The 24,430-nt window shown below is 42.5% G+C and overlaps 2 protein-coding genes across 2 annotated transcripts in view; both read left to right on the top strand.

Moving 5' to 3' along the window:
* MPV17L (MPV17 mitochondrial inner membrane protein like) overlaps positions 1-7,838 on the top strand; it is a 32,673-nt gene extending 24,835 nt beyond the window's left edge. The window contains exon 4 of the mRNA XM_058711927.1: positions 7,610-7,838. Within this exon, the coding sequence (XP_058567910.1) occupies positions 7,610-7,738 (129 nt within the window). The 3' untranslated portion in view covers positions 7,739-7,838. The remainder of the gene's footprint in view (positions 1-7,609) is intronic.
* A 15,983-nt stretch (positions 7,839-23,821) lies between these two features.
* BMERB1 (bMERB domain containing 1) overlaps positions 23,822-24,430 on the top strand; it is a 120,850-nt gene continuing 120,241 nt past the window's right edge. The window contains exon 1 of the mRNA XM_058711925.1: positions 23,822-24,091. Coding sequence (XP_058567908.1) covers positions 23,986-24,091 — 106 coding nt within the window. The 5' untranslated portion in view covers positions 23,822-23,985. The remainder of the gene's footprint in view (positions 24,092-24,430) is intronic.

Raw genomic sequence — 24,430 nt, 5'->3', positions numbered from 1 at the left:
AAAATATGAGTTTTTGGGGTGCCTGGGTGGCTCAGTCAGTTAAGCATCTGACTTCAGCTCAGCTCATGAACTCACGGTTTGTGAGTTCGAGCCCCACATTGGGCTCTGTGCTGACAGCTCAGAGCCGGAGCCTGCTTCAGATTCTGTGCCTCCCTCTCTCTAACCTTCCTCCGCTTGTGCTCTGTCTCCCACTCTCTCCAAAATAAATAAACATTATCAAAAAAGATGAGTTTCTGGGATCTCTTGAAAAATGGGAAGATTTGGCCTCATGGTTGCTGTGGTCCTCCATTAAGCATTGTGTGAGATAGTATTCGCTTCCATTAGAAAGTTCACCATCAACTTCATACCTTGTACTCTTACAGTCTGCCCGAAGTATTTATTTCCATTACCTACCTGGCCCTGTAGCCATGAGTTTGCGATCCCTGTTTCTGATGATATGTTATGCTGGTGACATTGGCCAGAATACCAATTGCTTATTGGCTTAGTTGGTAAAGAACAAAATATGATGAAGTGACACAGGGCTGTGACAGTATTTCTTGCATCTGTCTGCTGGTGTAATGAGGAACCTCTTGGTCAGAGATGGTCTAATTCCATCTTGCTCACTATTGAGCGCATGTTATATTAATAGTGGTAACATTTGATGTGGTACAGTATGATTCAGATTTTCTATTCCATTTCTCATGGCAACAACAAATGTTTTCCTTCTGAGTCAGCATTACCTAGATGCTACTGCTGACCAAAATTAGACCATATATTTTCAACCACATAAATATGAGCAGTTGAAAATTTTCTTAATATTGATTGCGTATGTAGGTCATATAATTAGCCCATGTGTATGGTTCTGTGGTCTATGTATGGCTGCTACAGAGCCGGAGGGGGAAATACAACAACATTTCCTGTTATGCAAGCATCATTACGTTATAATGAATAGGTAATATTAAATCGGGCTGATGAGTCACATTACGGTAATCCAATATTTCCTTTGTAAAGTCCCTGAGGTTTATACAAGGAAATCTTTTCTAATAATAAGAACAGGGATGATGAAGCAAGTGACTCTCAGGACCTCCTTCTTTATTTACTGCCTGTGTGATCGTTGGGAAGCAACTCAACTTTTCACAGCTGCAAGCTACTCGGGATTAAATGAGATTAACTGTGTTCAAATTTGAAGGACGGTACTTGGAACGTAATAGGATTGATCAATGTTAGTATATTTTTTAATAGAGATTGATTCTTAATATCCATGAAGTGATCCATGAGCCTTTCTCTTGAAATGTATTTTCTGGTGTAGAAGGGGATTACATATTGTATGCACAAAGGATGCTTCTGGAACAGATGTAAGTGGGGAAAAGAAAAAGATTGATCTTTTCCCTTTCTACTCTCACGACAGGCAAAGCATCCCATGATCCTTTACTTAGCATTTCTTTTTTGAATTGACAAAAAATTAGAGCAGACCACTAAAATACAGACCGGAATATATCCTGTTTTTAACCCCAGTCTATAATTCAGGTGTATCCAGCTTGTTTATTTTACTAATGCCATGAACCAGCAAGAGCTTATGTTTTCAGGTTCCCTGAAGTCAGGCAATCCTCTTTTCTTCTGGGTGAAACAGTTTCTATAACTTTACCACTTTGTAGTTCCCGCTCCAATCATTCACATGAATTCAACAAATATTTCAGCTATGGCCCAGCCAGTATAGGAAAACTGAGGGACTGGCTGAGGTAAGAGAAGAAAGGACCCTGCTCTCAGCAGACAGACCTGTAAGCCAGTTAGAGCTACCGCTTAATGCGTGCCCACGGACTGCAGCCAAGGCTCTGTGATACACCCTTTACATAATGTGCTAATGGGCATGGCGTGCTGAAGAGTTGCTAGCATTCATTTCCCACCCTCCTCCCCTACAGCTCCCAGTTTCTACTGGGAATGCTCAGGGGTTGTAAGTCAGTCCATTCCTGGATCAGGCAATGGAGCACACGCCCACGGCTAAGCTGATCTGTACATTTCCTGCCCCTGACTAGTGATTGGTTCAGAAATCTCCATGTGACCCGCCATGGGCCAATTAGAGTGAACCTCCTAACCTGCTGGGAAACCCAGGACAAAGGCATGCTCTCATTTTCTGGTTGGAGTGTTAATACCCATTTGAGGCCTATAACATGTTTTTATTAGCATGAGGGGAGGGCAAAGAAAGAGGCAAATATTACTGCCAGAATCGCAGAGGAACTCTGATGATTTCACAATTTCTGGACCAACCCGTGTCAAAAGCCTACCCTATCTCTGGTCTTCTCTGTTATCATAGCTGGTAAATCTGCCGGGTTTTGTTTTTTGTTTTATTTTTTTATTTTTTGTTTTTTGTTTTTGAAAGCACTGTGAATTAGGTTTCCTGTGACTTGAAGGAGAGCATCACACATGATCTCATAGTAAATCTTGCGCCCATTTTCAGAGCTGAGAGAACGAGAGTATTTGTCTTCATCACTAAGCCAATACTTGCCAGAACTGTGACTTGAACCAAAGTTCTGATGACTCCCAAATCCTCACCTTTTCTAGGACTGTACTTCCCGCAGTTTTAATGTAGTGTAAAAGGTAGATGAAAAGTACAGTAGCGACATGAAAGAATGATCAACTTGTGTGTGTGTGAGTGCGTGTGCGCGTGCGTGTGTGTGTGTGTGTGTGTGTGTGTGTGTGTGTGAGGTAGGCATGGAGATAGTCCAGAAGGAGGTATAACGTGTTCAGATGCATGCATGGAGTGACTAGCTCATGACATATGCCGAATAAATGTTTTCTATTTTATCTTATGCTTCTGAAAAATATACATTGCCAGAGAATCCTAACCCGAGGGTCCCAATATCTCCATGGGTCCTTGACGATAACACAGGGAACTGAGAGGAAAGCTGTCACTTACAAGCAGAGACGCCTAGATTAATTCAAACATTCCTTCTTTGCCATTCATAAGAGCTATGTCAGCTGACAGTGGCTACCCCGTGCTAACTTGGTCAACAAGTCCTGTCCCTTTCACATCACTTGGGTCCATCCCCTCCACTGGATCTCAGTGCCATTGTTCATTTCAAGCCCCCGGCATTTCTCATGTAGAGCCTTGCTGCTCAACATCACGTGGCAACATCTCACACCTCAGAACCTCATCCAAGACCATCTGGGTCAGAATGTCCACTTGAGCACATTAAACTTTGAGAAGCACTTTTGTACCTTACCACTAGAGCCTCCCAACTGATGCCCCTGCCTCTGATTTTATGTCACTTCTGCTCCTCCAACCCATTCTCCCCTGTAACATCATAGGATATTTCAGAAGTACTGACTATGTCTCTTCCCTGCTAAAAATCAATCGTTCCTTCAATGGTTCCTTGTGGCCTTCTGGATAATCTCCAAGTTCCTTTGACCTGGGAAGCAAATGTGGCTCTTTTCTGCCCGTGCTGGCCCTGGACTTGTACGCATACAGCAGCTCAGTTGCAGGATAGCTCAGTGGTTGAGCACATGGGCCTTAGGGGCACAAAGACTTGGGTTCAATATCTGGCACCACCTATGTGACTTTGGGAATCTCACTTAATCTCACTGAGGCTGTGTCTTCATCTGTTAAAAAGGAGGGGAGAGGCACCTGGGTGGCTCAATGGGCTAAGTGTCCAACTCTTGGTCTCGGCTCAGGTCATGATCTCACAGTTTGGTGAGTTTGAGCCCCGTGTCGAGCTCTGTGCTGACAGTGCAGAGCCTGCTTGGGATTCTCTCTCTTCTCCCTCTCTCTTGGCCCCTCCCCCACTCATGCTGTCTCTGTCTCTGTAAATAAATAAACCTTAAAAAAAAAGAAGGGGAAAAAAGGCATGCGTGTGGGTGGATAAGAAAACCTATCTCATAGGCTTGTAATGTGCACAGAACCCAGAGCTCAGAGCCTGGCATACAGCAAGCTCTCAAAATAGGAGCTACCTAAAAAAAAAATTTTTTTAATGTTTAATGTTTATTTTTTATTTTTTGAGAGACAGAGAGATAAAGAGACAGAGTGTGAGCAGCAGAGGGGCAGAGAGAGAAGGAGACACAGAATCCAAAGCAGGCTCCAGGCTCCCAGCTGTCAGTACAGAGCCCAACGTGGGGCGCAAACTCACGAACCATGAGATCATGACCTGAGCCGAAGTCGGATGCTTGACCGACTGAGCCACCCGGGCGCACCAAGAGTGGCCACTTTTGTTTGGACCTCCCCAAACTCATTAGACCCACACATCTGCGTCTTTACACTTGCTGTTCCAGCTGCCTGGAAATCTTTCACTCTTCACCTGATGAAGTCCTATTCACACCTCAAAACTTAGCTCAAATGTCACCTCCTCCAGGAAGCCTCATGTGTCACCTTCTTCATCTAAACCAGTGCTTCTTGGCATTTGTTGCTTACCTCTACCACAGCACTCTTTGCAGATGGCCAGTTACATACGTGTTTGTTTCATAAAACAGGGAAACCACATATTCGCAAAAGCAGCTTGTTTATAGACAGAACCTAGCAAATTAGGGCATCCCCAGGGAAATAAATATAATAAGCTCTTGGTTGAAACCTTTATGTTCCTTCTCATGAGGACTTCCCAGTATGTGCTTTTTGAGATCTGGTTTTAAGAACTTCATCGCTCTTATCTGACAAGAGGGTTCTTTGTTCAGAGAAGTGTGGGAAACACAGGGTTACACAAAACTCAACAGTTCTCAGAGCTTCTAAGATGCTAATATTCATCATAAATCTCCAAGAAGGTGATATATTATGCATTGGCCACCTGCATCAGCCCACAGTTTCTGCCAACTACTGAACAACACTTCTTCATGGCTGAACCCTGGAATCTAGTACATTCTTTGGCACAGAATGTGTGCTAACAAACATTTGTTAAAAGGGTAAATGTTAAATGTCTACCGCATCCAGGGAAGAGATCACTGGAGCCCAAATTAGTTCAATGACAGTAGAAACAGAGAGGAAGGGATAAACTATAGGTTAATTAATATAGATGCACTCAGGCTAATATCAGCAAGATTTGTAGGTCAAAATACACAGTTTTCTGGCTTGCACGACTGGCTGGAACAAAAATGTCATCAGCTGTGGCTGGTTTTGAAGAGAAGGGATTTGAGTGCTTCTGGGACATTTATTCTAGTGGAGCTGTCCAACAGAGTTGTATATATGCATCTGGGAACACAGATCTGTGAACTTTCAGCACCTCTACTAAGTTTGCTACCTCGTTTATGTCAACCCTTTTGCAAAGAGTACTAACCCGCCTAGGTGATGATGGAAATTTGAAGAGAGTAGAATTGAGCCTGTACCTACACAGTCCGTGTGGATCGGATGCAAGGATTTCGCTCCTTGGATGGAGCAGGATGGTGGAGCATCCAAAAATATCAGCCCCGTGTACAAAGGGATGCTTCTGAACGATTCCACGTGAAACGGTCAGGCGAATGAAGACACAGCCCAGAGCAGCTGGGTTATGATATGCTTATGAAAGCTATACACAAATCAGGGAGCATTTAATGGACTTTTCTTCCACTTACTCCGTTCATTCATTCATTCAACAAACGTGTACTGAGTATCTACTCTGTGCCGTTTGATATTCCAGCTCTGATGATTTGAAAGTGCACAGAGCACACTTCTACTCCACGGATATACTCCTGTAAACATGTGAATTGTAGTAAGTTGCAGTACAGGCTTCTGGTGAATATAACTTGGCACGACATTTCTGGAGGATGGTTTAATACAAGGCATCAGATGCTTTTCACAATACACATATCCTCTGACTCAGCAGTTTTACCGTTAGGAATTCATCCTAAGGAAATAAAAGATGTCTACCAAGTTTTAACTGTGAGGTTTTCCTCACATTTTCTTGATAATCTCAAGAAGCTGGGGATAACCTGATTTCCTTAAAACCAAGGAGACTGGTTATGTAAATTATTCTACAGGCAGCAGGAATCCAATGGAGGTTTTTAACCACATGAGTGGCATTGGATGTGTATATGTTTCAAGATAATTTTAGAAGCAGTGTGGAGAATGGTCTCTAGTGGGGGGAAAACAGAGAAGATGATTTTTGCAATAGTCTAAGTCAAAGATGATGCAGAACTGACCTAAAGCAAGGCAGTGGGAATGGGGGGGCACTGTTGGATTTGGGAGAGATTCCTAAGGTAGAATCAGAGGATTTGGTGACCGACTATGTGTGGGGGAGACTGTGGAATATTTAAGAATAAGGTACTTAGGAAACATGTGAGATTTCTAATTCAGGTCGAGCAGGTTTGGGAGAGAGATCTAAGGAGTCTGATTGTGAACATGTTCGGACTGAGGTTATACACCCCTTTTCCCGCCATTGCCATGGTGATTCCTTGAGAAGGAAGGAAAGCTTTGAGAGGTGATATGAACTGTGGGTAAGTGTTTGGCCTCTGAGACTGGCTGGCTGAGACTGTGTACGGGTCCTGCACTTGTTAGTAAGTGGTTTACTTACTTATTAGTGAGGGCCTCTCTGAACGAAAAGCCCCCGTCTCAGGATATTCAGAATATAGCGTGAAGACGGGTAGGTCTTGTAAAGTGCCCAGTATGTAGTAACCGCTCAATGAATGTCAGCTTTAAAAAAACAAAAAGCACAATAGCACAGGGAAAGTCCCCACACACCCTGGGATTTTTCTGACTCCCTCCGTACCCTACCCAGGCACTAGACTTGGTGCCTTCCATAAGAATATCACGTCCCAGTGTGGGCCAAAACAGCTGATCCCATCTCCTTGAGCATTTCATGCAGAAGCAACAGTCCCTGCTCTCTAACAGATGCAGGATTTCATGTCTGGGGGGTTGGGCACATATTTCCACAGTTTCTTTTCTCTCTCCTAAGCCTCCTTGAAGAACAGACACAGTGTGCCTTCCGAAACTCTCTTTAACTCTATTTTCTCTTCAAATCCATTCCCCTCTTATCAATTTCTCCAAAACTTCTGGGAATTTCCAAGAGGTGGGGTAGAGGGAGCACACTGGAGGAACAGGGGCCGGAGATGGAGATTGGAAGCCGCTGATGGTGAGGCCACAAAAAAGGATAGGTTTACCTCGGAAGGGGTGAAGAATGTGAAGAGAAGAGATGACAGAGGATAAGCACTGGGGAACCATTACCGAAGGGGGCGAGCAATGGAGAAGGAGCTCGTGAGGGAGACGGAACAGCGGGGGCTGGAACCGGGAGGACCAGGAGAGAGCAATCTTGGAAGCCAGGTGGAGTGGGAGTTGAGAGTAGGGTCTGGCTCACAAGGTTGCATTTTTTTTTTTTTTAAGAGACTGAGTAGGATGATGACAGAAACGGTGCTATTGGACATGGCAATAAATAGACCATCAGGGATCTTGGAGCTATGTCAGCAGCATGGAGAGAAGTGACTTGGTGAGGTCATGACCCAGCAAGGGGTGCAGCTAGGACTATAAACCTGGATGTACGTGCACACTGGAATGTTGGTAGTGTCTGTTGTGTGATGGTGTGTGTTGGAACCAATGATATGTTCCTTCATCGTCACAGAGATGAAACCTTAAAACCCAGACTCATACTTACATTCTTAATTCCATAGTCACTTCTCCCTAAGCCAGGAGGGGTTCTACTGACACATTCACTCTATTGTGCCCCATCTGTATTTGCTGTAGACGCCAAACACACACAAGCAGATTTGCTTTACGAATGCTATGCCCTCCTCAGACATCGATCACGGGCTTTACAAACAGAACAAACCCAACAACACAACCAGTTTGGATGGGAGACGGGATCTATGGTAACCCCAGCCCTGCATGATGAAAGTGTATTGTTGTGCTTTGGAACCCCACCTCCCTCCACCCCCAGCCCGAGGCAACCACTACCTGCTTCCTTTCTCTACAGACTTTCTATGGATGTGCTTTCTGTATAGATCTACAGCCCAGGCATGGCATATGAATGGAATCATACAACACACATGTGGCCTATGAGGACTGGCATCTTTTGAGATTTATCCATGTTGTGGCATCTATCGGTACTTCCAAAATTACTAAATGCTATTTCACTCTAAGAATATCACCACATTTTGTTCTCCCATTCATCTGTTGATGGACATTTACGTTGTTTCCACCTTTCTGGCTCTCATGGAGGCCCCTGCTGTGAACATTTGTGCACACATTTTCCTGGGGTCATATTTTTTCATTTCTCATGGATGCATCACCAGGATAGGAATTGCTGGGTCCTACAGTAACTGTGTTTGCCCTTTTGAGAAACTGCCAGGCTGCCTCCCAACGTGGCCTTGTCATTGTCCACTTCCACTGGCAACGTGTGAGGGTTCCAGCCTCTCTGCCCACTGTCATTTAATAAGTCTCTGTTTTGTTTTGGAGACTTCATTGGGTGAATGCCCAAAAAGGTGAGAACTCAAAAGGTCATCCAACACAATGTATAAGTAGTAGTAATAATAAAAACAACAACGATGATGATGGCAACCACTCATGTTGAGGCCCCCCGATGTACTCTCATGCGTTGTCACATTTTGTCACCATGGCAGCCCTCTGGGGTAGGCAGTGTCATTAGAGGTTTAGAGGTAAAAAAGGGAAGCTTAGAGAAACTAAGTGATATGTCCCACAGGGTAACACAGCTGGCAGGTGGCGGCATGGGGGCTTGAACTCAGATCCTCCAAATTTCAAAGCCTGTGTTTTTGAAAACTGTGCTGTTCTGATAAACTCAGTGTCATTCACATTTGCAAATTGTTAACACGCTGGATGAAGCATCAAATTAACAAAATGACATTGCACTATTTTCCCTTTCAACCAACCCAGATGACAGTTACGAAAGTGTGTGGCATTGGGCCCCGCTGCTGTCCTGGCTCTTTGTAATCATCCAGCATCCCTACTGAATCTGGCATTCCCTGAAGGGCGAGCACTGAGCCAGGATGAGAAGCCAGGGCTGGAAGAGCCATTTAATAATTCCACGCAGATGGTTGCTTCAACCAGTTACTGAACTTGAAGCATTATCACCCTAGACTAATGCAAACAGACAGGGTTCTGGGCACGGCTGTGAGGGCTGGTTTTGTCCTCGAGGATTACAGAATTGTATTACTCATGCGTTTTTAGAATCAGAATTCATCCACCTTTCACAGATGAAGCAGCATGTGCTCAGTATACATGACTGGAGAATTCAGAGAATTAAGAAGGAAAAGATTTCGGGGAGGAGCGAAGATGGTGAAACAGCACGGAAGTTTTTGAAATACGCGTCCATGGAATACAGCCGGATCAACACTAAACCACCCTGCACACCTAGAAAACTGATTTGAGGATTAACACGACAATCTGCACAACGTGAACCACAGAACTCAGCAGGTACGCGGCGCGGAGAGGCGAACTGGGGGAGGGAGAAGCCACTGAGGGCAGGGAGCTGTTACTGCCTGCAGAGAGAGAATGGAGACAGGGGAGAGTTTGGGAAAAGGACCCCCGCCCCCCCCCCAAAGCAGCTGGAGAGAAAGTGGAAAAGCAGAAACAGTCACAAGGACTGAACTAAAAGGGAGAAAGGAGAAAGGAGAGGGTTGAAATTCCTTTAACACTCTAGAAACGGGACGGCAGAGTCTGAAACTCCGCAGCTCGTTACCTGGAGGGGCTCCGGTGGGAAGGGCGGATCCCCAGGAGCAGAGTGAAGTCTGGTTATCCTCGGGTCACACGGGGAGAGGCGGTTTCCCTGCTGGGAGGACATCTGGTCGAGGCTGTGTGGCCACCCGGTCCCAGCAGACCCCAGAGAACAACCACATTCGCTGGTGGAGGAACAAGGTCTTTAAGGGCGAAGCCTGGGGCCAGATGCGTGTTGTGATTGTCCATGATCCCTGAAACGCCGCTGCTATGCGAAACTTTCTCTGGGGTGGGCGGGCGCCCGGCTGCGGTCTCTGGGCATCGGCGGCAGCAGCAGCGGTCCCGCGAACGTTCCTGGCTGCGGCCGCCACCGGCCATTGCTCGGGGAGACCCTCCCTCAGAGGATCAGAGCGGGTCCGAGCCGCAGTCCCTCCGAAGTGAGGGGTCGGGAAGCACAGCCGCGACGGAGATAAAACTCAGGAGGGAGGTGCCGCCGGCAACCTGACGGCTTGGTCACGGACAGCGTAGAAGCGGGAGCAGAGAAAACTGGAGACAAAGGATGGGTGCACGATTGCTGGTCGGGGAGAGCACAGGGTTTTGATACTAGAGACTGGGCAGCTGGATGACGCCATTTTTACTGCTCCCGCGCATGCGCATACACACCTGCAAGCGCCACAACAATCCCCTCCAGTGAGCTGAGCAGCGCCATCTAGTGGAGAACGAAGTCATTACCCTAAGCCCCACCCAACTGGGCCAACTTCGCTCTTCAGGAACACAAGTCTCTCTGCCTGCTTAGTTTACGAACTATAAAGTGTTTCATAGTTTGACTTCTAGGGGAAAACGAAGTGATTTCACTCGTATTTCAGTCTGTTCGCTGGTCCATCTATTCAGTTTTCTTTTTTTTTTCTTTTTCACTTCCTTTTCTTGAATACAGAAAGACAAAAAATTTATTTTTCTTTTTCAATTTTTATTAAAAATGTTTTTCTTTAATTTTTTCTACTATATTTTTTACTTTTTTGTATATTTTTTGAATTTTATTTTACTTCCATTTCATTTTATTCCATTTCATTGTGTTCATTTTTTCAAACTGTCAAACGTTTTCCTTCCCACCCACCCACCCCCCTTTTTTTCTCTAATCTATCAAGCTCCTTTAAACAACCAGACCAAAACACACTTAGGATCTAGCATCATCTATTTCATTTTTGTGTGTGTGTGTGGGTGTGTGTTGTTTTTCATTTTAATTTTTTTTACCTTATTAATTTCTTTTCTTCCTTCAAAATGACGAAATGAAGGAATTCATCCCAAAATAAAGAGCAGGAAGAAATGATAGCCAGGGATTTAATCAACACAGATACAAGCAAGATGTATGAACCACAATTTAGAATCACGATAATAAGAATACTACCTGGGGTTGAAAATAGATTAGAATCCCTTTCTGCAGAGATGAAAGAAGCAAAAGCTAGCCAGGATGAGATAAATGCTATAACTGAGCTGCAATCTCAAATGGCTGCTGCAGCGGAAAAGATGGATGAGGCAGAGCAGCGAATCAGTGATATAGAGGACAAACTTCTGGGGAATAATGAAGCAGAAAAACAGAGGGAGACTAAGGCAAAAGAGCATGATTTAAGAATTAAAGAAATCAGTGACTCATTAAAAAGGAACAACATCAGGGGCGCCTGGGTGGCGCAGTCGGTTAAGCGTCCGACTTCAGCCAGGTCACGATCTCGCGGTCCGTGAGTTCGAGCCCCGCGTCAGGCTCTGGGCTGATGGCTTGGAGCCTGGAGCCTGTTTCCAATTCTGTGTCTCCCTCTCTCTCTGCCCCTCCCCCGTTCATTCTCTGTCTCTCTCTGTCCCAAAAATAAATTAAAAAAACGTTGAAAAAAAAATTAAAAAAAAAAAAAGGAACAACATCAGAATCAAAGGGGTCCCTGAAGAGGAAGAGAGAGAATAAGGGGTAGAAGGGTTATGTGAACAAGTCACAGAAGAAAACATTCCTAACCCGGGGAAAGACACAGACATCAAAATCCAGGAAGCACAGAGGACTCCCATTAGATTCAACAAAAACTGACCATCAACAAGGCATATCATAGTCAAATTCACAAAATACTCAGGCAAGGAAAGACTCGTGAAAGCAGCAAGGGAACAAAAGTCCTTAACCTACAAGGGAACAAAGATCAGGTTTGCAGCAGACCTAGCCACAGAAACTTGGTAGGACAGAAAGGAGTGGCAGAATATATTCAATGTGCTGAATCAGGTAAATATGCAGCCAAGAATTCTTTATCCAGCAAGGCTGTCACTCAAAATAGAAGGAGAGATCAAAAGTTTCCCAAAGAAACAAAAGTTAAAGGAGCTCATGACCACTAAATCAGCCCTGCAAAAAATTATAGGGGGGTACTCTCTAAGGGGAGAAAAGACGGGAAAAAAAGACCAAAAGTAACAAAGACTAGGAAGGACCAGAGAACACCACCAGAAACTTCAACTCTACAAGAAACAAAATAGCAATAAATTAATCTCTTTCAGTACTCATTCTAAATGTCAATGGACTAAATGCTCCAATCAAAAGACATAGGGTAACAGAACGGATAAGAAAATAAGATCTATCTATATGCTGTTTACAAGAGACCCACTTTAGACCTAAAGACACCTTCAGATTGAAAGTAAGGGGATGGAGAAGCATCTATCATGCTAATGTTTGACAAAAGAAAGCCAGAGCAGCCACACTTATATCAGACAATCTAGACTTTAAAATACAGACTGTAACAAGAGACGAAGAAGGACATTATTTCATAATTAAGGGGTTGGTCCACCAAGAAGACCTAACAATTGTAAATATTAATGCTCCAAATGTGAGAGCACCCAAATATACAAATCAGTTAATCACAAACATAAAGAAACTCATTGATAATAATAACATAATGGTAGGGGACTTCAACACCCCACCTACAACAATGGACAGATCATCTAAACAGAAAATCAACAAGGAAACAATGGCTTTGAATGACACACTAGACCAGATGGACTTAACAGATATATTCAGAACATTTCATTCTACAGCAGCAGAATACATATTCTTCTCCAGTGCACATGGAACATTCTCCAGAATAGATCACATACTGGGACACAAATCAGCCCTCAACAAATACAAGATCGAGATCATACCGTGCATATTTTAGACCCTAACGCTATGAAACTTGAAATCAATCACAAGAAAAAAATTGGAAAGATAACAAATACTTGGAGACTGAAGAACATCCTACTAAAGAATGAATGGGCTAACCAAGAAGTTAAAGAGGAAATTAAAAAGTATATGGAAGTCGATGAAAATGATAACACCACAACCCCAAACCTCTGGGATGCAGCAAAGGCGGTCATAAGAGGAAAGTATATAGCAATCCAGGCCTTCCTAAAGAAGGAAGAAAGGCCTCAGATACACAACCTAACCCTACACCTTAAAGAGCTGGAAAAAGAACAGCAAATGAAACCTGAAACCAGCAGGAGACAGGAAATAATAAAGATTAGAGCAGAAATCAATGCTGTCAAAACCAAAAAAACAAAAACAAAAAACGGTAGAACAGATCAATGAAAACAGATGCTGGTTCTTTGAAAGAATTAACAAAATTGATAAACCACTAGCTTGATCAAAAAGAAAAAGGAAAGGATCCAAATAAATAAAATCAAGAAGGAAAGAGGAGAGATCACAACCAACACAGCAGAAATACAAACAATAGTAAGACAATATTATAAGCAATTATATGCCAATAAAATGGGCAATCTGGAAGAAATGGACAAATTCCTAGAAACATACACTACCAAAACTGAAACAGGAAGAAATAGAAAATTTGAACAGAAAAGAAATTGAATTAGTTGCGGTGCCTGGGTGGCTCAGTTGGTTGAGTGTCCAACTTCGGTTCAGGTCATGATCTCACAGTTCGTGGGTTCGAGCCCCGCGCCAGGCTCTGTGCTGACAGCTCAGAGCCTGGAGCCTGCTTCAGATTCTGTGTCTCCCTTTCTGTCTGCCCCTCCCCTGCTCACGTTCTGTCTCTTTCTCTCAAAAATAAATAAATATTTAAAAAAAAGGAATTGATGGGGCGCCTGGGTGGCGCAGTCGGTTAAGCGTCCGACTTCAGCCAGGTCACGATCTCGCGGTCCGTGAGTTCGAGCCCCGCGTCAGGCTCTGGGCTGATGGCTCGGAGCCTGGAACCTGTTTCCGATTCTGTGTCTCCCTCTCTCTCTGCCCCTCCCCCGTTCATGCTCTGTCTCTCTCTGTCCCAAAAATAAATAAAAAACGTTGAAAAAAAAAATTAAAAAAAAAAAAAAAAGGAATTGAATTAGTAATAAAAAAATTCCCAAAAAACAAGATTCTGGGGCCAGATGGCTTTCCAGGGGAATGATACCAAACATTTAAGGAAGAGTTAACACCTATTCTCTTGAAGCTGTATCAAAAAAGAGAAATGGAAGGAAAACTTCCAAACTCTTTCTATGAAGCCAGCGTTACCTTGAGTCCAAATCCAGACAAAGACTCCATGAAAAAGGAGAACTACAGACCAATTTCCCTGATGAACATGGATGCAAAAATCCTCAACAAGATATTAGCCAACCGGATCCAACAATACATGAAAAAAATTACTCACCACAACAAAGTGGGATTTATACCTGGGATGCAGGGCTGGTTTAATATCCACAAAACAATCAATGTGATTTATCACATCAATAAAAGAAAGGACAAGACCCACACGATCTTCTCAATAGATGGAGAGAAAGCATTCGACAAAATACAGCAAGCATCCTTTCTTGATAACAACTCTTAAGAAAGTAGGTATAGAAGGATTATACTTCGAGATCATAAAAGCCATATACAAAAGACCCAAAGCTAATATCATCCTCAATGAGAGCTTTCCCCCTAAGGTCAGGAACAACACAGGGATGTCCACTCTCACCACTGTTATTCAACATAGTATTGGAAGTTTTAGCCTCAGCAATCAGACCACACAAAGAAATAAAAGGCATCCAAATCGTCCAGGAGGAGGTCATACTTTCACTCCTCACAGATGACATGCTACTCTCTATGGAAAACCTAAAAGATTCCACCAAAAAAAATGCTAGAACGGATGCATGAATTCAGCAAAGTGGAAGGATATAAAATCAATGCACAGAAATCCGTTGCATTCCTACACACCAAGAATGAAGCAACAGAAAGAGAAATCAAGGAATTGATCCCATTTACACTTGCACCAAAACCCATAAAATACCTAGGAATAAATCTAACCAAAGAGGTGAAAAATCTATACACTGAGAACTATAGAATGCTTATGAAAGAAATTGAAGACACAAAAAAATGGAAAAAGATGCCATGCTCCTGGATAGGAAGAACAAATATTGTTAAAATGTCAATACTACCCAAAGCAATGTACATATTCAATGCAATCCCTATCAAAATAACACCAGCATTCTTCACAGAGCTAGAACAAACAATCCTAAAATTTTATGGAATCAGGAAAGACCCCCGAATAGCCAAAGCAATCTTGAAAAAGAAAAACAAAGCAGGAGGCATCACAATGCCAGACTTCAAGCTGTATTACAAAGCTGTCTTCATCAAGACAGAATGGTACGGGCACAAGAACAGACACTCAGATCAAAGGAACAGAATAGAGAACCCAGAAATGGACCCACAAACGTATGGCCGACTCTTCTTTGACAAAAGAAGAAATGGAATGTATTCAATGGAATAAAGACAGTCTCTTCAGCAAATGGAGCTGGGAAAACTGGACAGTGACATGCATATAAATGAACCTGGACCACTTTCTTACACCAGACACAAAAATAAACTCAAAATGGAGGAAAGACCTCAATGTAAGACAGGAAGCCATCCAAATCCTCGAGGAGAAACCAGGCAAAAACCTCTTTGATCTTGGCCACAGCAACTCCTTACTCAACACGTCTCCCGAGGCAAGGGAAACAAAAGCAGAAATGAACTACTGGGACCTCATCAAAATCAAAACCTTCTGCACAGCAAAGGAAACAATCAGCAAAACTAAAAGGCAACCGATGGAATGGGAGAAGATATTTGCAAACAACATATCAGTTAAAGGGTTAGTATCCAAAATCTATAAAGAAATTATCAAATTCAACACCCAAAAAACGAATAATCCAGTGAAGAAATGGGCAAAAGACATGAATAGACACTTCTCCAAGGAAGACATCCAGATGGCCAATCGACACATGAAAAAATGCTCCACATCACTCATCATCCGGGAAGTACAAATCAAAACCACAATGAGATACCACCTCACACCTGTCAGAATGGCTAACATTAACAACTCAGGCAACAACAGATGTTGGTGAGGATGCGGAGAAAGACGATCTCTTTGGCACTGCTGGTGGGAATGCAAACTGGTGCTGCCACTCTGGAAAACAGTGTGGAGGTTTGTCAAAAAATTAAAAATAAAACTACCCTACGACCCAGCAGTTGCACTACTAGGTATTTATCCAAAGGATACAGGCATGCTGTTTCCAAGGGGCACATGCACCCCAATGTTTACAGCAGCACTATCAACAATAGCCGAAGTATGGAAAGAGCCCAAATGTCCACCGATGGATGAATGGATAAAGAAGATGTGGTATCTATATACAATGGACTATTACTCGGCAATCAAAAAGAATGAAATCTTGCCATTTGCAACTATGCGGATTGAACTAGAGGGTATTATGCTAAGCGAAATTAGTCAGTCAGAGAAAGACTAATATATGACTTCATTAATATGAGGACTTTAAGATACAAAACAGTTGAACATAAGGGAAGGGAAGCAAAAATAATATAAAAACAGGGAGGGGGACAAAATGTAAAAGACTCTTAAATATGGAGAACAAACAGAGGGTTACTGGAGGGGTTGTGGGAGGGGGGATGGGCTAAATGGGTAAGGGGCACTAAGGAATCTACTCCTGAAATCATCATTGCACCAAATGCTAACTAACTTGGATGTAAATTAAAAAAATAAAAAATAAAAATAATTTCAACCTTAAAAAAAGAAAAGATTTTCCCCAACTCTCAACTCTTAGAAATAACCACTATTATTGTGTTTGTAAATACACAATATTAGTATATTAATATATAAAGTATATAAAATGTTTAAAAATATACTTGTGTATTTACTCCTAATATTTTTATTTTTTTAGCATTAAAAACATTATTGGTCTTTTCCTGATTATAAAAGTAACACATATACCTTGTAGGAATACTGGAGAATTCAAACAAAACATTATTTGTTATTTTGACCATCAAAGGTAGTCACTCTCAATACTTTGGTATGTGTCATTTTAATGTTATCTTTTACTCTGTATGTGTACATATGTGTGTATAGATGTGAACAGATAACAAAATTGGGATCAGATTATTTTTCACTTAATTTCTACTATTATCATTCTATAAAATACTTTATATGATTGAGATCACAGGGTACACTTGACCTTAACCAAAAGATAGAGAACAGCAGCCCATACCATTCATTACAATGTGCATCCCACTCTTCCTCTAACGTTTTAATTATCATTGTGTTATGATATTTCCCCATGACAGTTCAAATTCTTTTGTAATTTTAAATAAGAATTGATTTAGTCGTTTTCCTTTTGTAGGATGTTAGCCTTTCCCCACAGTTTACAAAAACTGTAAGAAATACCTTGTGTGTAAGTATTTTTTTAGTATATCAAATATTTCTCAGGGTAGATTCTTAGGAGTTGAATTATTGGATCCAAGATGTCTGGCTGTTTTTTCTTTTCTCCTTCCTCCTCCTCCTCCTCCTCCTCCTTCTTTTAAATTATGACATTCAATTTTAATTTGGTTTAACACAGAAACGTAAAGAGAACAACATGACAAAGATCCCTGAACCGTTTGACTATCTTTTATTTAACAGTTATACACACTTTTATTTACTTGGTTTTTAATACTGAGATATAATTCCTGTATAGTAAAGTAAATATATCTTAAGTGGCTTTCTCAATGATTATCTATATCTCTACACATATATATGTATATCCATCCATCCACACACACACACACAAACACACAAACACACACATCCCAGTAGGTCATTAATCATTTCAATACATTTCTAGCATTCCAACAAGTTCCCCTTCCTAAAAGTAACCACTATTCTAACACTTATCACTATAGATAAGTTTTATCTGTTTTTGAACTTCATATGAATGGAATCAGTCAGCATGTACTATTCTGTATCTGGTTTCTTTTGTTTAATCTCATGTCTCTAAAAGTCATTACTTTTTTTTTTTTTCGGTAGTAGTTGTTCTTTTCCATTGCTGTGGCTATAATCACACACAGTATATATGTATACATACATATATTGTATACAATATATACATATTATATATAAGTGTATACATATAGATATAATAAGTGTTAGTGAGGATGTGGTGAAATTAGATCCCTCGTACACTGCTGGAGGGAATGTAAAATGGTTTAGCCACTGTGGGAAACAGTTGAACTATTTCTTGAAAAGCTGGACGTAGATTGAGCACAATTCCCATACAACCCAGCAATTCCACTCTTCAGCACTTAAAATAGGTACTTGAATAGATATTTGCATGCAAATGTTCATAGCAGCACCATTCACCATAGCCAAAAGGTGGAAACAACCCATATGTCCATTAATGTATAAACAAAATGTGGGGCATTTGTACAATGGAAGACTACTCGGCCATTAAAAGGAGTGAATTACTGATACATGCTACATGGACGCATCTTGAAAACAGCATCGTAAGCGAAAGAAGACGGACACAGAAAGTCAGAGCATACGATTCCATTCATACGAAATGTCCCGAACAGGTAAATTCACAGAGAAAGAAAGGATTGGTGGTTGCCAGGAACTGGAGGGAAGGGAAATATGGGATTACTACTTAATGGGCACGGGGGTCTCCTTAAAAGGTAATGAAATGTCTGGGAACTAGATAGATGGGGTGATGGTACAACCCTGTGAAAGGACAATACTACTGAGTTATTCACTTTAAAATGGTTAACTTCAGCTTACGTGAATTTCACCTCAATAAAAAAAATTAATAGAGTCAAACTTAATAGTTTTCTTGAAGGTTTGTGTTTCAGGGTCTTAATGAACATATCTTTCCACTGCAAGGGAATAAAGACATTCTTCTATATGACCTACTCATTTTAAACATTTTGCTTTTTCTCATTCAGGTGTTTAATTGACCTGGAGTTTGTGTGTATATATGATAGAAAGTACAAGGGCGACATTTTTATTTTAGTTTTCCATTATCTCACTACCACTTAGGAAATGGCCTATCCTTTCTATACTGATTCGGAATACCTCCTCTGTCATAAGACCAGCTTTCCAAACACATGTGGGTCTATTTGGGGGCTCTCGATTTTCGGTATATGCTAGCTATGTTCTTCCTGCCTGTTCATTTTCCTCACCATTGTCTTGCCTATTCCTAGCGCTTAGATTTATTTTATTTTATTATTGTTATTTTTTTATTTAAGAAAGAGAGAGTGCACATGAATGGGGGAGGGACAGAGGAGGAAGCTTAGCATGGAGCCTGATGTGGGGCTCAATCCCACAACCCTGGGATCATGACCCAAGCCAAGATCAAGAGTTGAATGTTCTCTGACTAAGCCACACAGGCTCCCCATTGCCCTTGGTTCTTCCATGTAATTTTAGGGTCAGCTTGCCAAGTTGATTTTAAAGTCCTACTCCCTTCTGAGATTTCAAATACAATTGCAACTGAAGAGAATTGCCATCTTCATGAGACTGATTCTTTTGTACCCTTGAACATCACATATCTATCTCTTCACTTTTTTTCTGGTGCTGAATAATGCAACATAAACTTAATTCATTCATTAATTGTCCCAGTTGACACAAAATAATAGTTTTCTCCTTAAAGGTTTGTGGGGTTTTTTTTTTTGGTATTATGTTATATCTTTAACTTTGATTAATAATGTTCAGAAATATTACTCTTTATGTATGTTTATCTTGTTTCCAAAAACTTGGTCTTATTAATTTTATTTTATTTTTTTTTAATTTTTTTTAACATTTATTTATTTTTGAGACAGAGAGAGACAGAGCACGAACAGGGGAGGGGCAGAGAGAGAGGGAGACACAGAATCTGAAACAGGCTCCAGGCTCTGAGCTGTCAGCACAGAGCCTGACGCGGGGCTCGAACTCACGGACCGTGAGATCATGACCTGAGCCGAAGTCGGACGCTTAACCGATTGAGCCACCCAGGCGCCCCAGGTCTTATTAATTTTAATAGCTTATATGTAGACCTGTTTGCATTTTTAGAGAGGCAATTATAGTATCTGAAGAAGAAACTTTTGTTTCTTGTGTTTCAATTCTAATGATTCATTTATTTTTCCTGCCTAATGTGGTTGGGATCTCCCAGAGTGGGGATGGTAAGCATCCTTGCTTTGTTCCTGACCTTAATGATCAGACACAGAGGTTCAACAGTAAGTGTAATGTTTGCTGTTGGCTTTTGATACTTACTCTCTAGAAGGTTAAGGAAATGATCTTCTATTCTTAATTGTAAGGGGAAAAAAAGATAGATATGATTACTAATTTTTCAAATGCTTTTTCTGTATCCATTAAGGTAATCAGTTTTTTCTTTTAATCTGTTAATATGGTATATTATATCAATATATTTTCCGATATTGGGTCATTACTACATCTTGGGAATGTTCATGATGTATTTTGATATTTAGAGGTTTTGTACCTGTGTTTATAGGTGAGTTCATTCTAGAATTCTTTAAAAATTTTTTTTAACATGTATTTATTTTTGAGAGAGAGACAGAGACAGAGACAGAGTGTGAGTGGGGGAGGGGCAGAGAGAGAGAGAGACACAGAATCTGAAGCAGGCTCCAGGCTTTGAGCTGTCAGCACTGAGCCCGATATGGAGCTCAAACCTATGGACTGTGAGATCATGACCCAAGGCAAAGTCAGACGTCTAACCGACTGAGCCACCCAGGCACCCCTAGAATTCTTTTACTGTGCCATTTTAATCTAGTTTTGATATCAAGGTCATATATTGTCCTCATTAAATGAGCTCTGAAACAATTTTTATGAAATAAGGACTATCTGTTATTTTATTTAAGTTCACCTACAGAACTGTTTGGGCCTGATGCCTTTTTGGGACTGAGGAGAAAAATAAATTTTTTTATTAAGAATTCAGTTTTTCTAATGACTATTAACTCGTTTTTTATTTCTTAAATACATTTTAGTAGTTTGCTACTTAAAGTTATCTATTTTGGGGCATCTGGGTGGCTCAGTCAGTTAAGTGTCGGACTTCAGCTCAGGTCACGATCTCGTGGTTTGTGAGTTCGAGCCCCGCATCGGGCTCTGTGCTGACAGCTCAGAGCCTGGAACCTGCTTCGGATTCTGTGTCTCCCTCTCTCTCTGCCCCTCAAAAAAAGGAAAGTTATCTATTTCAACCAGTTTAAAAAAACCTTCCTGTATTTGTATTATGTGTCCTTTTTCATTCCTAATGTTACTCATGGGTGCCTATTCTGGTGAGTCTTGAGAGGTTTGACTTCTTTATCAGTATTCCATTCCCCTCCCTCAACCCGAGGAATTAGTTTTGGTTTTGCAGATCTTCCCTATTGCTTCTTGGTTTTCTGTTTCTTTAATTTGTGCTATTATGATTATTATTTTCTTTTTTCTTCTTCACAGGTTTTACCTGTTCTTTTTTATTAAAGTCTTTTCAGTTGAACACTTAATCCGCTTTTTAAAAACCATTTTACCATTTTTAAGTGTGTAAGTCAGTGGTATTAAATTCATCAAGTTTTGGGGCACCTGGGTGGCTCAGTCGGTTAAGCGTCCGACTTCGGTTCAGGTCATGATCTCACAGTTCGTGGGTTCGAGCCCCGCGCCAGGCTCTGTGCTGACAGCTCAGAGCCTGGAGCCTGCTTCACATTCTGTATCTCCCTCTCTCTCTGCCCCTTCCCTGCTCATGCTGTGTCTCTCTGTCTCAAAAATAAATAAACATTAAAAACATTAAAAAATAAATAAATAAATTCATCAAGTTTTTGTGCAGCCATCACCACCCTCCATCCCTAAAATTCTTTTCATCTTATAAAACTGCAAATCTATGCCCATTAAACAATAAATCTCTATTGTTTCCTCCCCAGCCACCATTCTACTTTCTTTCCTCTATGATAGTTGACCGCTGTAAATATGCCATGTGAGTGGAATCACACAGTACCTGTCTTTTTGTGACTGGCTTACTTCCCTTAGCATAATGTCCTCAAGGTTCATCCTTCCTTTTTTAAGGGCTGGATAGTATTCCACCGTACGCATAGGCCATGTTTTGTTTATCCATTCATCCTAACCCACTTAATTTAATTTTATTTTTTTTAAGTTTATTTATTTAGAGAGAGGGAGAGAGAGCAAGCAGGGGAGGGGCAGAGAGAGAGGGAGAGAGAAAATCCCAAGCAGGCTCCTTGCTGTCAGCACAGAGCCCAAGGTGGGGCTCGAACTCATGAACTGTGAGATCATGACCTGAGCTGAAACCAAGAGTTAGACACTAACCAACTGAACCACCCAAGGCACCCCTAACCCACTTACTTTTAGTCTTACATTTTTTAATGCATGTATTTAGGGCTATACATTACTTCTATCAAAACTTACAAGTTTTGGGGCACCTGGGTGGCGCAGTCGGTTAAGCGGCCGACTTCAGCCAGGTCACGATCTCGCGGTCCGTGAGTTCGAGCCCCGCGTCGGGCTCTGTGCTGACAGCTCGGAGCCTGGAGCCTGTTTCCGATTCTGTGTCTCCCTCTCTCTCTGCCCCTCCCCTGTTCATGCTCTGTCTCTCTCTGTCCCCAAAATAAATAAAAAACGTTGAAAAAAAAATTAAAAAAAAAAAAACTTACAAGTTTTGATATGTGGTACTCTCATGGTTGTTCAGCTCTAAATATTTTATGATTCTCATTGTTATTTCCGTTTTCTCTCATGGGCTATTTAGAAGTTCGTTATTGATAGTAACTTTTTAAGGACACTTACTACAGGTGGCCAAATAATTTTCTTAAACATCTGAGCCATTCTACACTTCCACAAACCATGGGGATACCAAAAGTTGCCCCATATGACATCTTAAAAGCAACACCAAACAACAAATACCTTATATCCTATAGCGCCTTTTCCAACTCCTACCATACAAAAAAAACAAAACAAAACAAAACAAAACAAAACAAAACAAAAAAAACACACAAAAAACCAAAAAAACCCACCCCATATCAATCTAAGGAGCCAGTATAATAAAGAAACTGAGTCTGGATTCAATTGCTGACCAGGCTACTTGGTAAGTGTGGGACTTGGGGCAAATAATCTTTTTGCAACTCAGTTTCATCCTCTGTAAAACAAGGCCAACGAAATAGCATCTTTTTCACACAGTTGTTAGGAACTGTTTACCACCTAGCCATCGTTCAATACCTGTTATTAATTTTTATCAATCTAGCTGGTCATTTTACTTTGTACTTTTAATACTGCCATGCTTTGTTAGTAAGATACCCACCCCGCCCCCCGAGTTTCTGGGAAGTAAAGACCCCTGTTCCAAACAGCTTTGTTATCATTGTGTCCAAAATACGTTCCTGCCGGGGCGCCTGGGTGGCGCAGTCGGTTAAGCGTCCGACTTCAGCCAGGTCACGATCTCGCGGTCCGTGAGTTCGAGCCCCGCGTCAGGCTCTGGGCTGATGGCTCAGAGCCTGGAGCCTGTTTCCGATTCTGTGTCTCCCTCTCTCTCTGCCCCTCCCCCGTTCATGCTCTGCCTCTCTCTGTCCCAAAAATAAATAAAAAAAAAAAATTAAAAAAAAAACAAAATACTTTCGTGCCTCTCTCAAGTTCATGCAAACACATACCGTGTCCACACAGGCACCCTCATAACAAGACTGTTCCATTTCATATTCAAGTTATCCACGCAGAAGCGAATCACAAGAGATTCTCACAAAAATGCGCTCAGGTCCACGCTCAGGATTCTGCACACTCCCGACAAAGATGGATCCATCGCCCACAGCTAGAGACGCGCTCACAAATCCCACTCAAAATCCAGCAGCCCGACGACAGATCACAAGCTGCGCACGGTGCCCAGGCCAGGCGTCACCACCGGCTCCAGCTGGGGCAGCGGCCTTGTTTTTACTTCCTTTGAGTTGGTTCTATTTTAGTTGTTGTTTTTGTTGTTCTTCTTAGAGTTATCATCTGCCCCCTTTTCTCCCTGCCCAGCCCCCAAGCCCCCCCTCCCACCCCCATTGCGCATGCGTCCTGCATCCCTCCGCCTTCTGGGTACCAGTCCGCGCTCCCCGGCCCTGGCGGCGGAAGAGATGGAGCAGCGTCACGAGCGCCCGGCCCCTTAAAACGCTGCTGGCTGGAGCCGCCTCCCTCCCTGCAGCCCGCGGCGGGGATGGAGTAAAGGGGGACCCGTCGACCTGCCCGCGGGGATCAGGGATGGAGTTAAAGCAATCTTTGTCCACCCATCTGGAAACCGAGAAGCCTCTGAGGCGGTATGGGGCGGTGGAGCAGACGGCGTGGACCGCGGAGGGACTGGGGAGAAGTGAGTACTCGGCTGGAAGGGGGGCACAGTTGGGGAGCCGTGCGCCGGCGCTGGGGGTCGCGGGAGCGCGGGGAGAGCGGGGAGCGGACCAAGGGGAGCGCCCCCGCAGCGGGGCTTTCGGCGCGGGGGGCGGGGGGCGGTGGGATGCGCAGCGCGGCGCAGCGACGCGCTCTCCCGCGAACAAAAGGGGGACCCTCCGGCTGGGGCTTCACCGGGAGGCTCGGGAAATCGCGAGGCAGCAAGCCGGGAGCCTGGGGTGGACTCGGTAGTCCCGGATCCGTTAGCTCGCAGCTGGTCTTGGAAAGTAGGGTCTTATCCGCAGCCGAGAGAGGAGAGTCG

Source organism: Neofelis nebulosa, chromosome 18 (genome assembly GCF_028018385.1).
Source record: "Neofelis nebulosa isolate mNeoNeb1 chromosome 18, mNeoNeb1.pri, whole genome shotgun sequence".
Taxonomy (NCBI): domain Eukaryota; kingdom Metazoa; phylum Chordata; class Mammalia; order Carnivora; family Felidae; genus Neofelis; species Neofelis nebulosa.
This window is presented reverse-complemented; position numbering and strand designations above follow the sequence as displayed.